The 12456-nt window shown below is 44.7% G+C and overlaps 1 protein-coding gene and 1 long non-coding RNA gene across 2 annotated transcripts in view; one reads left to right on the top strand and one right to left on the bottom strand.

Annotated features, from left to right (window-relative positions):
• The window catches only part of top2b (DNA topoisomerase II beta), a 67375-nt gene that overhangs the window by 12133 nt on the left and 42786 nt on the right, over positions 1 to 12456 (top strand). Inside the window, 3 exon segments of the mRNA XM_042075774.1 lie at positions 4696 to 4841; positions 5920 to 6017; positions 11766 to 11978. Of these exon segments, the coding sequence (XP_041931708.1) occupies positions 4696 to 4841; positions 5920 to 6017; positions 11766 to 11978 (457 nt within the window).
• On the bottom strand, positions 7086 to 8577 carry LOC121695192. Its single transcript, XR_006026039.1, has 3 exons — positions 8511 to 8577; positions 8039 to 8040; positions 7086 to 7149 (listed from the first exon to the last, which is right to left on the bottom strand). It is a non-coding gene; the product is annotated as an uncharacterized LOC121695192 (long non-coding RNA).

Consider the following 12456-nt stretch of genomic DNA (forward strand, 5'->3'; position numbering starts at 1 on the left):
GTTGAACCAATTGCCCTCTATTGTAGTGATGTGTGGGGCCCACTTACAAACCAAGATTTCAATCAATGGGAAAAACACCCTATTGAAACCCTCCATACAGAGTTTTGCAAATTCATCTTAAAAGTACACAGTTTGAGTTTGATCTCATCAGACCACTCCACACACACAAATTCCCCACTGACACCGCAGCATCTGAATCACAAAGCAACTGAAATTAGGATAAACCAAATTACAAAAACTATTAAAAAAATTACATAATCCACTGGAAGAATCAAACAAAAAATCTAAGTAAAATGCAATTCTATTTGGCCTTAAACAGAGAATATCAGCTAGCACCCTACCTGACACACATTCAAGACAAAAACCTGAGAACCACACTGACAAAGTACAGACTCAGTGAACATAGCCTGGCAATAGAAGTGGGAAGGCACAGACAAACATGGCTGCCGAAAGACACTAGACTGTGCCACCACTGTGACCTAAACACAGTAGAGACAGAGATACACTTCCTGACACAGTGCACAAAATATGTTAACATTAGGAGAACTTATTTTGAAAAGATGACAAATGTCCTCCCTGAATTCCTGCAAGCGAGCGATGAGGAGAGGCTTCCATTCCTCACTAGAGAGAAAGAGAAATGCCTCCTCCTTGCCGCTCAATACGTATATTCCTGCCATAATGAAAGGGCCTGCTGATGTGAAACTTACTCTACCTAAATATGAACATACACTCATACATACACACACACACAGACACACACACACGAACACATGCCCACACAAACATGCAGACACACACACCCTTCTCCATTGCCATAGTTCATAATTCATATTTGTGTACAATTATCATTATTCTGTTTTATTTGTGATTTGTGTGTTTCCCCCTCCTCTCCTCCTGTCTTGGTTTTCCTATGCACGTGTACAGACAATGGTCTTGTATGGTTGTGACGTGCTGTGTGTGTGTGACGAAGTGTAACAATGTTTGTACATGTTTATATCATTTAGTATTTTCTTTAATTATTATTATTCCTGTGAACGCTTTGGCAATGCATCATATGGTTTGTCGTGCCAATAAAGCGAATTTGAGAGAGAGAGAGAGAGAAGCAGGTTAGAGAGAGGGAAGCAAGAGAGAGAGAGAGAGAGAAGCAGGAGAGAGAGAGAAGCGAGAGAGAGAGAGAGGGAAGCAGGTTAGAGAGAGGGAAGCAAGAGAGAGCGAGGGAAGCAGGAGAGAGAGGGAAGCAGGTTAGAGAGAGGGAAGCAAGAGAGAGATGGAAAACGAGGGAAGCAGGAGAGAGAGAAGCAGAAGAGAGAGAGGGAAGCAGGAGAGAGAGAGAGGGAAGCAGGAGAGAGAGAGAGAGAAGCAGGAGAGAGAGAGAGAAGCAGGAGAGAGAGAGAGAGAACGAGGGAAGCAGGTTAGAGAGAGAAGCAGAAGAGAGAGAGGGAAGCAAGAGAGAGAGAGATGGAGAACGAGGGAAGCAGGAGAGAGAGAATCAGAAGAGAGAGAGGGAAGCAGGAAAGAGAGAAGCAGAAGAGAGAGAGGGAAGCAAGAGAGAGAGAGAGATGGAGAACGAGGGAAGCAGGAGAGAGAGAAGCAGAAGAGAGAGAGGGAAGCAAGAGAGAGAGAGAGAGATGGAGAACGAGGGAAGCAGGAGAGAGAGAAGCAGGAGAGAGAGAGGGAAGCAAGAGAGAGAGAGAGAGAGAGAGAGAGATGGAGAACGAGGGAAACAGGAGAGAGAGAAGCAGAAGAGAGAGAGGGAAGCAAGAGAGAGAGAGATGGAGAACGAGGGAAGCAGGAGAGAGAGAGATGGAGAACGAGGGAAGCAGGAGAGAGAGAAGCAGAAGAGAGAGAGGGAAGCAGGAGAGAGAGAGAAGCAGAAGAGAGAGCAAACGAGGGAAGCAGGTTAGAGAGAGGGAAGCAAGAGAGAGAGAGAGATGGAGAACGAGGGAAGCAGGAGAGAGAGGGAAGCAGGAGAGAGAGAAGCAGAAGAGAGAGAGGGAAGCAGGTTAGAGAGAGGGAAGCAAGAGAGAGAGAGAGAGAACGAGGGAAGCAGGAGAGAGGATTTTCTGTTTTGCCGCAGTGAAGCTGCTGTGTGCTAATGTGTCACCCAAGATAAGATCCCCGCTACACACACACACACACAGGCGCTCTCTCACTCATTGTAAGAGTATGTTATGCAGCCTGGGAGATAGCTGTGGTCACTGAGCCATGGTGATTAGAGTTAGATGTATGTACAAGTGTGTGTGTGTGTGTGTATGTGTGAACCACAGTGCTCATTATCATGAAACAAGGCTGTCTGTGCGGCCTAGACAGGATATGGAAATAAACGAGATTGAGAGGGAGTGTGTTTTGGAGCCTGAGAAACCCAACACTGTGTGCGTGCGTGTAATGTGTGTGTGTGTGTGTGATGTGTGCGTGCGTGTAATGTGTGTGTGTGTGTGTTCTTGTTCGCGCCTACCTGCCTGCCTGCTGGGGCGTGTGTGTGTGTGTAATGTGTGTGTGTTGAATCCTCCAGCTTGATAATGAGGTACTTGTGGAGGACCTGCATCTCATGCCGCTCACGCCATCACCTCAGCAGCACATTCTTCCCACAATCCCTTTTGCTTCCCAGAATTCCCTGTGTCCAAGAGACTCCAGCATTCCCAGGCATACCTGCTTTTTCATATACACACACACACGTCTGGTCAAGCCTTAGTCCATGTGTATGTGTGTGTGTGAGTGAGACGTCTGGTCAAGCCTTAGTCCGTGTGTGTGTGTGTGTGTGTGTGTGTGTATGTGTGTGATGTCTGATGTCTGGTCAAGCCTTAGTCCATGTGTTTGTGTGTGTGTGTGTGAGTGTGTGTGAGACGTCTGGTCAAGCCTTAGTCCATGTGTGTGTGTTTGTGTGTGTGTGTGATGTCTGGTCAAGCCTTAGTCTGTGTGTGTGTGTGTGTGTGTGTGTGTGTGTGTGTGTGTGTGTGTGTGTGTGTGTGTAGTGCTGGGCGGTATACCGGTTCACACCGTAAACCGGTGTATATTTTCGTTATGATATGAATTTTTAATATACCGGCATACCGGTGTATTTGATTACACAACGTTTGGAACGCTGCGCCGCGCGACAGTGTTTCAGACGGGACTTTTTTCACACGCGCGCATGGTGCGACTGCGAGGCAGGCATAGTGAGGGTAAACACAAAACACCTTAAGTTTTTCCCCTGAAGTATGACCCTTAAGGCTTAATTTCTCCTTAGATAAGGGGTTTATTTAAGGGTGTTGCACAGAATACCTTAAATCGTTTCTTTAGTTAAGGAAAAAACGTTAAATGATACTGCATTGAAAGGGATTTACGGTCACAAAAATTCTATTGAGATTGTTCAACAGCTGTAACTAGCTGGCTAGTAGGTGATGTCGTTAGTTAGCAACCCACCGAACACAGTGAGTGAAGTATAATGATCTTATCATTCATCTCACCTTAAGAATATTCGCTGAAATTATCCAGGTAGCAAGTAAAGCATGTTAGACATGAACTGAGCAATTCTAGCTGGCTAGTTAGAGATGATCCTGACCGTCATCAGTGCCCCAAAACGAACTTTTTTGTCAATGTTTTGCCTAGCGAACCGAACCGAAGCTCATGGCAGGCTAACAAGACATCTACATCCACATGAAGTTAACGTTAGCCTACCACTAACGTCATGCAAACCAATAACAATAAGGCATGTTTCTGATAGGCCTATTTGACAGAGTAAGCATATTAGCAGAGAGGTTTTATTTTAAATTGTATAATTTTCAAAAAAGTATAATTATTGCAAGTTGCACTACTTATTGTATTGGTTTTATACGTTTTATTGGTTATATAAGATGTTTGTGAAATTTGCACAGTAAAAGTTCTGTAGTTTGACTGCAATTGTCTTTGCATTCTGATTAGATTCTTCATTAGAATCATGAGTGGCTCTTTGTAAACAGTATCATTTTCTGGGGCCATGCAAAACTGCATTACCACTAGTGTGGAGTTATCCTACATCATGACAGTAAAATAGACCATCCTTAGTCAATGTACTGCAGCAATTCCTCTCTCAACCTGTAGAAAATGCTGAACATCTGATTATGCATGAAAAAAAAATACCGTCATATACCGTGAGAGAGAGGAGGTAGGAGATAGAGAGAGGAGGTAGGAGAGAGAGAGAGAGGAGGTAGGAGAGAGAGTGAAACCGTAAGAATTTTGAAAAATACCGTGATATACATTTTTGGTCATACCGCCCAGCACTATGTGTGTGTGATGTCTGATGTCTGGTCAAGCCTTAGTCCATGTGTGTGTGTGTGATGTCTGATGTCTGGTCAAGCCTTAGTCCATGTGTGTGTGTGTGTGTGTGTGATGTCTGATGTCTGGTCAAGCCTTAGTCCGTGTGTGTGTGTGTGTGTGTGATGTCTGATGTCTGGTCAAGCCTTAGTCCATGACATGTTTCAGGTTGGAAAAAGTACACAGAGAGAGCAAGAGGAGAAGTTCCAATCGAGAGCAAGCGGGCGTGCCACTGAGAGACGTCATTTCTGTTACACGTGTGATGACAGTTTTATTCAGATTATGTTTCACCCATCAGTTTCTGTATTTACACTTTAGAATCATGCGAATGAACTTGTTTTTACTCTTTATGTGCTCACGTGTGTGTGTGCGTGCGTCTACATATTTATTCGTAATGTTTTGGTCCTCTCTCTCTGTCTGTAGCGAGTCCAACGTAGTGTCCATCTGGAACAACGGGAAGGGCATTCCGGTGGTTGAACACAAAGAGGAGAAAATGTACGTCCCTGCCCTCATCTTCGGCCACCTCCTCACCTCCAGTAACTATGACGACGACGAGAAGAAGGTCACAGGTAAGAACTAGACGGCATTCTGCACGGAACATAGTTTAGTCATTTAGTCATTCTGCACGGAACATAGTTTAGTCATTTAGTCATTTTGTCTCAACGATTCTTTGGTGCACGAAACTTTGTGGGCATGTAGCCCCACAACGATGACACGGAACCATGTTTTTCGTTTTGATGTCGGCCCATTTGTGGACTGGACCCCCCGAAAGGAGGGTAGGGTGGACACAGTTTTCTGTGAATATCTTGAGAACTGTAGGGCCTAGGAGGACCACATTTTTTTGTATGTTGGCTTAAGGGGTCATGCCAACCCATCTTATATCCACTCATTTGATGTATAGCGCCACCTAGTTAAAAATAAAAAAGCAAAAACGAGGCGTTGTAATCTGTAATCGCAGGTATCTCTGGCTGACCTGTTCAAAACAGCACAGAATTTGAAGTGTAGGGTCATTGACAGCCTCTGAATGCATGCCAAGTTTGGTGCCATTCCGTTCATGGGGGACCATACAATAAATTAATATATGTGTACATTTAGTGACTGTACTCTACACATGCACACACACACGCACTCATGAACACACACAAACACACACATAAAGATACATGCACACACATGCAGGCACACACACATACGTGAACACACACATGCACACATACACACACAGTAGACATGAAGGTATATGTACGTACGCACGCACATGTGCACACACACACACACAAGCTTGCACGCACACACACACAGGCACACACACAAGCACATGCAGGGAAGCAGACACACACACACACACACACACACACACACACCCACACCCCCCATTACCCCCACACACACATTCACAATCGAAAACACACACACAGAGAAGCACACATATACACAAAAGCAAATGCACACACTAATTTACATACACAAAAGTTGCAAGAGTAGAGGATGGAATAGGAGATGGAGACAAATTGACAAGCGTGATTTATTTTTGCGAAGAGTATGTGCAGGACTGAGTGGCGGTCATATTTTGTACCGCTTTGCAGTACATCTAGTTGTGTTTATGTGTATTTTGTTTGTTTGTGATATTCTGTGGCACCTCAACAGGTGGCAGGAATGGATATGGTGCCAAACTCTGCAACATCTTCAGCACCAAGTTCACCGTGGAAACGGCGTGCAAAGAGTACAAGCACAGCTTCAAACAGGTGCGTCCCGTAGAACAGGTGTGTCCCGTAGAACAGGTGCGTCCCGTAGAACAGGTGCGTCCCGTAGAACAGGTGCGTCCCGTAGATCAGGTGTGTCCCGTAGAACAGGTGTGTCCAGGTGTGTCCCGTAGAACAGGTGTGTCCAGGTGTGTCCCGTAGAACAGGTGTGTCCAGGTGCGTCCCGTAGAACAGGTGTGTCCAGGTGTGTCCCGTAGATCAGGTGTGTCCCGTAGAACAGGTGTGTCCAGGTGTGTCCCGTAGATCAGGTGTGTCCCGTAGATCAGGTGTGTCCCGTAGAACAGGTGTGTCCCGTAGATCAGGTGTGTCCCGTAGATCAGGTGTGTCCAGGTGTGTCCCGTAGATCAGGTGTGTCCCGTAGATCAGGTGTGTCCAGGTGTGTCCCGTAGATCAGGTGTGTCCCGTAGATCAGGTGTGTCCCGTAGATCAGGTGTGTCCAGGTGTGTCCCGTAGATCAGGTGTGTCCCGTAGATCAGGTGTGTCCAGGTGTGTCCCGTAGATCAGGTGTGTCCCGTAGATCAGGTGTGTCCCGTAGATCAGGTGTGTGTGGTTATGACTGAGATGTGTATCTTATTTAGAAGAACTCCAAGATCCAGAAGACTATCTTAGTTCTGTTGGCTTTGCATACGTTTTTACAACTTCAAACAGGTTGAGAGCCACAAATGTTGCACGGTGTTGGTCCTATAGTTAACGTGAGAGAACATGTAAAAATGTAGGCTTTGCATAATTAAGTACGACAGGTGAAGAGACTAGAATATATTCCATAGCTTTGTATTTGATTCTGTTATGAGTGAAAAAGAAATGGGTTTACAAAAACGTTGTTTCAGTTTGTAGGCTACGTGTAACACCCTGAACTTCATCTCAGTTTGTAGGCCATGTGTAATCCTAAACTGTGTAACACCCTGAATGGTGAGAGCAGGGGTGAGTATAAAGTAGCATCAGGCTCTGTTCACCTGGGTCGTCTACATGTGTGCAACACTTATATGGGGTCATATACACTATTACAGGTTATTACACTATAGTGTGCACTTATATGGATGGGGTCATATACACTATTACAGGTTATTACTCTATAGTGTGCACTTATATGGATGGGGTCATATACATTATTACACTATAGTGTGCAACACTTATATGGGGTCATATACACTATTACAGCTTATTACACTATAGTGTGCACTTATATGGGGTCCAGGGTTTCCGTTGTCCGGTAATTACCGGACATTGGCCGGAAAAAAAAATGAAATGTCCGACAAAATTAAATCTCTCTGGTCAAATTGTCCGATTTAAATTGGCTAATAATCCCGGCCCCCTAACGCAATCTGAATTTGAGAAAAAGCCTTAAAATGTAAGCCTATATTAAAGCAATACGTCCTCTGGCTATGTTTTTAAATGTACAGGCTCTACCGTTTGAAAGCTATTAAACAACACGCATAGTCTATGCTGCATTTCAAATAGGAAGCGCACACTTAAAACATCCATGTTAAACAATGAACAAATGAGTGAGGCGGTTCAAACATGGCCAGGCCCAGGCAGACTAGCCTTAAAAGTTTTACAGAGGCCAAACGCGATGGATGATGATAAATTGGTAACGTCTGAAGCCTCAGATGTCCGGTCAACTCCACCACCATCAGATAAAAAGCAGAAGTGTCGGGCGTAGGCTATCTGTCAGGATTCATGACGTTGGAAGTGGAGTTGCGGGTTGCGGCTGCTCCAAGACACTTCTCCGTGTACACTGGACATGCAACTGTTCTGTACCTAAAGCATACAGTAGGCCTATGCTTTCTCTGTCTATGATCTGCAGGGTTAGGGCCTCCTCGAAGAGGAGATTGCTGGTCCGCGGATAATTTCCGGCACAATTAAACTGCATCATTGACCCGCGGACCAAAAGAAAAAGAAACTAAACATTTCCCAGAATAGGAAACATTTCTTAATTTATTGTTATCAAATAAAGAGGCATAGCCTTAGGGGGTAGACATATACACTATTACAGGTTATTATACGGCTCTTCACAATGCAAGTAGAATGCTCCATTGACTTGAATGGGATTTCCGAAAGTTCTAGCGGTCATTATTTCTTGGGAAAGGACCTCTGAAAACAAGAATGACCGCTGTCAATGGCAACGGAGTTTGTGCTTGGAACTTCATTCAAAAGTGAAAGCAGACGGTTGATCAGCTGTGTTCTAAAGAATGTTTGATTCAAGTTCAGCGTGTGTTGCGAACTATTTGTTACTCAGCAAAAGCCACGACGAAACGGTAACAAATAAGTGTAAAGAGACATATCATGGAGTTTATTTTTTCGTTTTGGCAAGTAGCCATATAATAAGCGGGATAATGTATAGAACGCCGGTCATCATGGGAAAATAAGTCCCTTCAGGGCGAAACAAGACCCCTCCGCTGGCGCGTTGGGGTCCGGTTCGCCCTGTCAGGACTTATTTTCCCCATAATGACCGGCGTTCTATACATTATCCCTTACTTATTACACTATAGTGTGCACTTATATGGATGGGGTCATATACACTATTACAGGTTATTACACTATATTGTGCACTTATGGATGGGGTCATATACACCATTACAGGTTATTACACTATAGTGTGCACTTATGGATGGGGTCATATACACCATTACAGGTTATTACACTATAGTGTGCACTTATGGATGGGGTCATATACACCATTACAGGTTATTACACTATAGTGTGCACTTATGGATGGGGTCATATACACCATTACAGGTTATTACACTATAGTGTGCACTTATGGATGGGGTCATATACACCATTACAGGTTATTACACTATAGTGTGCACTTATGGATGGGGTCATATACACCATTACAGGTTATTACACTATAGTGTGCACTTATGGATGGGGTCATATACACCATTACAGGTTATTACACTATAGTGTGCACTTATGGATGGGGTCATATACATTATTATGACCGCCGCTAGGAATTTGTTTTTCTTCCGGATTTTTTTTTTTCTTCAGTAATTTTGTGTCAACAATTCCCGGGACATTGAAAGACCGCTGTGCACAAAACTTATTGGGCATGTAAGTATAAGTATGTCAGACACCAAACAGGACGAGGACCACAAAAGCGTCACGTTCAAAAGTTTATTTAAGGGTTGGGGGTTAAGGGGGTTTCAGGGGTTCCGGGGGGGGTACAGGAGTTCCAAGAGTCTGCGTGTGTGTGTTCCCCCAGTAGCCGAACAGCGATGGCAGGAGCTGGGTGATCCGGGAAGTCCTGGGGGAAACACACACACAACAGCAATTGAAACGAAGCAGCAGTACAGTCAAGGACTAGGCGGTATTCGTAGAAGAGGGACGGAAGGCAGGTCAAGATTACCGGGGCTGGAGAACACAGAAGTAGTCGAGCGGGTCCGGGATCACAGGCAAAGAGTCAGAGGCGTTTTCAAAAACAGGCAGGTAACTGGTGCTGGTTGCAGACGATCTGACAAGTGTGGACTGAAAAGCAAGGCTTTATATAGAGGGCATGATGAGTGGTGAATGCAGTGCAGCTGGTAGGTAACGAGGGTGAGGCAGAGCAGAGCAGGAACAGGTGGAGGTCATCAGACTTCAATCAGCACGTGTTACCAGGCAGAGAGAGAGCTCATGACAAAGTATATATACTTTTTTGATCCCGTGAGGGGAAATTTGGTCTCTGCATTTAACCCAATCAATGAATTAGTGAAACACAAACAGCACACAGTGAACACACAGTGAGGTGAAGCACACACTAATCCCGGCACAGTGACCTGCCTGCTACAATGGTGGCGCTCGGGGAGCAGTGAGGGGTTAGGTGCCTTGCTCAAGGGCACTTCAGCCACGGCCCACTGGTCGGGGCTCGAACCGGCAACCCTCCGGTTACAAGTCCAGAGTGCTAACCAGTGGGCCACGGCAACCGTCCGGTTACAAGTCCAGAGTGCTAACCAGTGGGCCACGGCTGCCCAAAGAATGTAGTCCCACAAGAATGACACGGAACCATTGATTTTCATTTTGATCAGTCGGCCCCTCCCCCACCGCCGGACTGAACCCCCCCCCGAATGTAGGGCGGTGCGGACAGTTTTCTGTGAATATCTCGAGAACCGTAGGGCCTAGGAGGACCACATTTTTTGTATGTTGATCTTAAAGCCCCCCTGTGTTAGAAATTCTCCCATCTAGTGGTTAGGAGTTATATAGCAACCAACGTCTCAAGCGCTGCCTCGTTTACAACTATGGTAGCCGTCACACATCAAAACTGGCACTAGTTACTACTCCTAGACTCGTCAAAACATAAACTTCTCTCAATAAGCTAACAACATATTAATATAATTGTGTGTGTGTGTGTGTATATATATATATATATATATATATATATATATATATATATATATATATATATATATAAAATAAATTATCAGCGGGCAACCTGTAGAGAGAGTCACAAGTTTTAAATACCTTGGTGTCCACATTACTGAAGACTTAACATGGACTGTTAACACTCAATATGTTCTGAAGAAGTCCAGACAACGACTCTACTTCCTTCGTCAGCTAAGGAAATTCAAAGTTTCTACATCCATCATGAAGGCCTTCTACACTTCAGCGGTTGAGAGTGTTCTAACTGGTAGCATCATCACCTGGTATGGGAACTCCACAGTTAGAGATTGTAGTAGTCTGCAGAGAGTAGTGCGCTCAGCTGAACGTACTATAAGAACTCAACTCCCTGCTCTACAAGATATCTATTCCAGAAGAGTACTCCTAAGAGCCCAAAAGATTCTGAAGGACTCTTCTCATCCTAACAATGGATTATTCCTACTGCTGAAATCAAGAAGACGCCTATGTAGTCACAAAGCCAGAACTGAGAGACTCAGGAGAAGTTTTTATCCCCAGGCCATCCGAACTCTGAACTCGCACTATACTGACTTTGCACACATTCACTCCTCAGCACTCTCAAACATTTCCCAACTCTGAACTCGCACTATACTGACTTTGCACTCATTCACTCCTCAGCACTCATGACTACATACACAGCACATTATTTCATCAGGAAGCTTCTCCAACACACATATTGCACACTGCCCTCTCCCCACATACACAGCACACTATTGCTCTTGGGTGCTCCTTGTTGGTGCCCCCCGCCCAATCCCAATCCTCCCCCACCTTCGCCAATGAAACATTCTTTCGGACACAGAATAAATAGTTTAATTTTGCCTGTTAACCGAGCTAGCTAGCTAGCTAGCTAGCTAACGTTAGCACTGTAAACGGAAAGTGAATGGGAACGACTAGTTATGTTCGCTAGCTAGGTAGCAGCTAAGGACTTTGATTAAACTCCTTATGGGGTTAGATACATTCATATGCAATATATTACTGTATAGTGTGCACTTATGGGGTTAGATACATTCATATGCAATATATTACTGTATAGTGTGCACTTATGGGGTTAGATACATTCATATGCAATATATTACTGTATAGTGTGGGGATCATAGTTTCTACTGGTGTCATTGTTCAGGTGGTTCACTGTTTAATGGCCTGTGCTTTGTAAATTGATTTGATACACCTTTGGCTTTTAAGGTTTTTGTTGTGTGAGAACTTGAATTGTTTCTTCACAAATGTGACAAAATATTAACTTAATTTGCCATTAGCAGTGATTTCTAATTTGCGGAAGAGATGGATGTTGCTTCATTGACGTGGTGCTGGATTCTCAATGCTAACTCATAAGCATGCTAACCCCTCCTCCGTGCGCAGACCTGGCAGAACAACATGACAAAGACCAGTGACCCAAAGATCAAGTTCTTTGATGGGGATGACTTCACGTGCGTGACGTTCCAGCCCGATTTGTCCAAGTTCAAGATGGAGAAGCTGGACAAGGACATTGTGGCGCTGCTGACGCGCAGGGCCTATGACATCGCCGGCTCCTGCAAAGGCGTCAAAGTCATGCTCAATGGAAAGAAGCTTCCGGTAAGACGGCCAAATATGACCACTCCTAAACTCCTGAGCCTGTGTGCGTGTGTGTGTGTGTAGATTTGACAACTCCTAAACTCCTGAGCCTGTGTGTGTGTGTAGATTTGACAACTCCTAAACTCCTGAGCCTGTGTGTGTGTGTAGATTTGACAACTCCTAAACTCCTGAGCCTGTGTGTGTGTGTAGATTTGACAACTCCTAAACTCCTGAGCCTTTGTGTGTGTGTAGATTTGATAACTCCTAAACTCCTGAGCCTGTGTGTGTAGATTTGACAACTCCTAAACTCCTGAGCCTTTGTGTGTGTGTAGATTTGATAACTCCTAAACTCCTGAGCCTGTGTGTGTAGATTTGACAACTCCTAAACTCCTGAGCCTGTGTGTGTGTGTGTGTGTGTGTAGAGATTTGACAACTCCTAAACTCCTGAGCCTGTGTGTGTGTGTAGATTTGACAACTCCTAAACTCCTGAGCCTGTGTG

Source organism: Alosa sapidissima, chromosome 21, assembly GCF_018492685.1.
Source record: "Alosa sapidissima isolate fAloSap1 chromosome 21, fAloSap1.pri, whole genome shotgun sequence".
NCBI lineage: Eukaryota > Metazoa > Chordata > Actinopteri > Clupeiformes > Clupeidae > Alosa > Alosa sapidissima.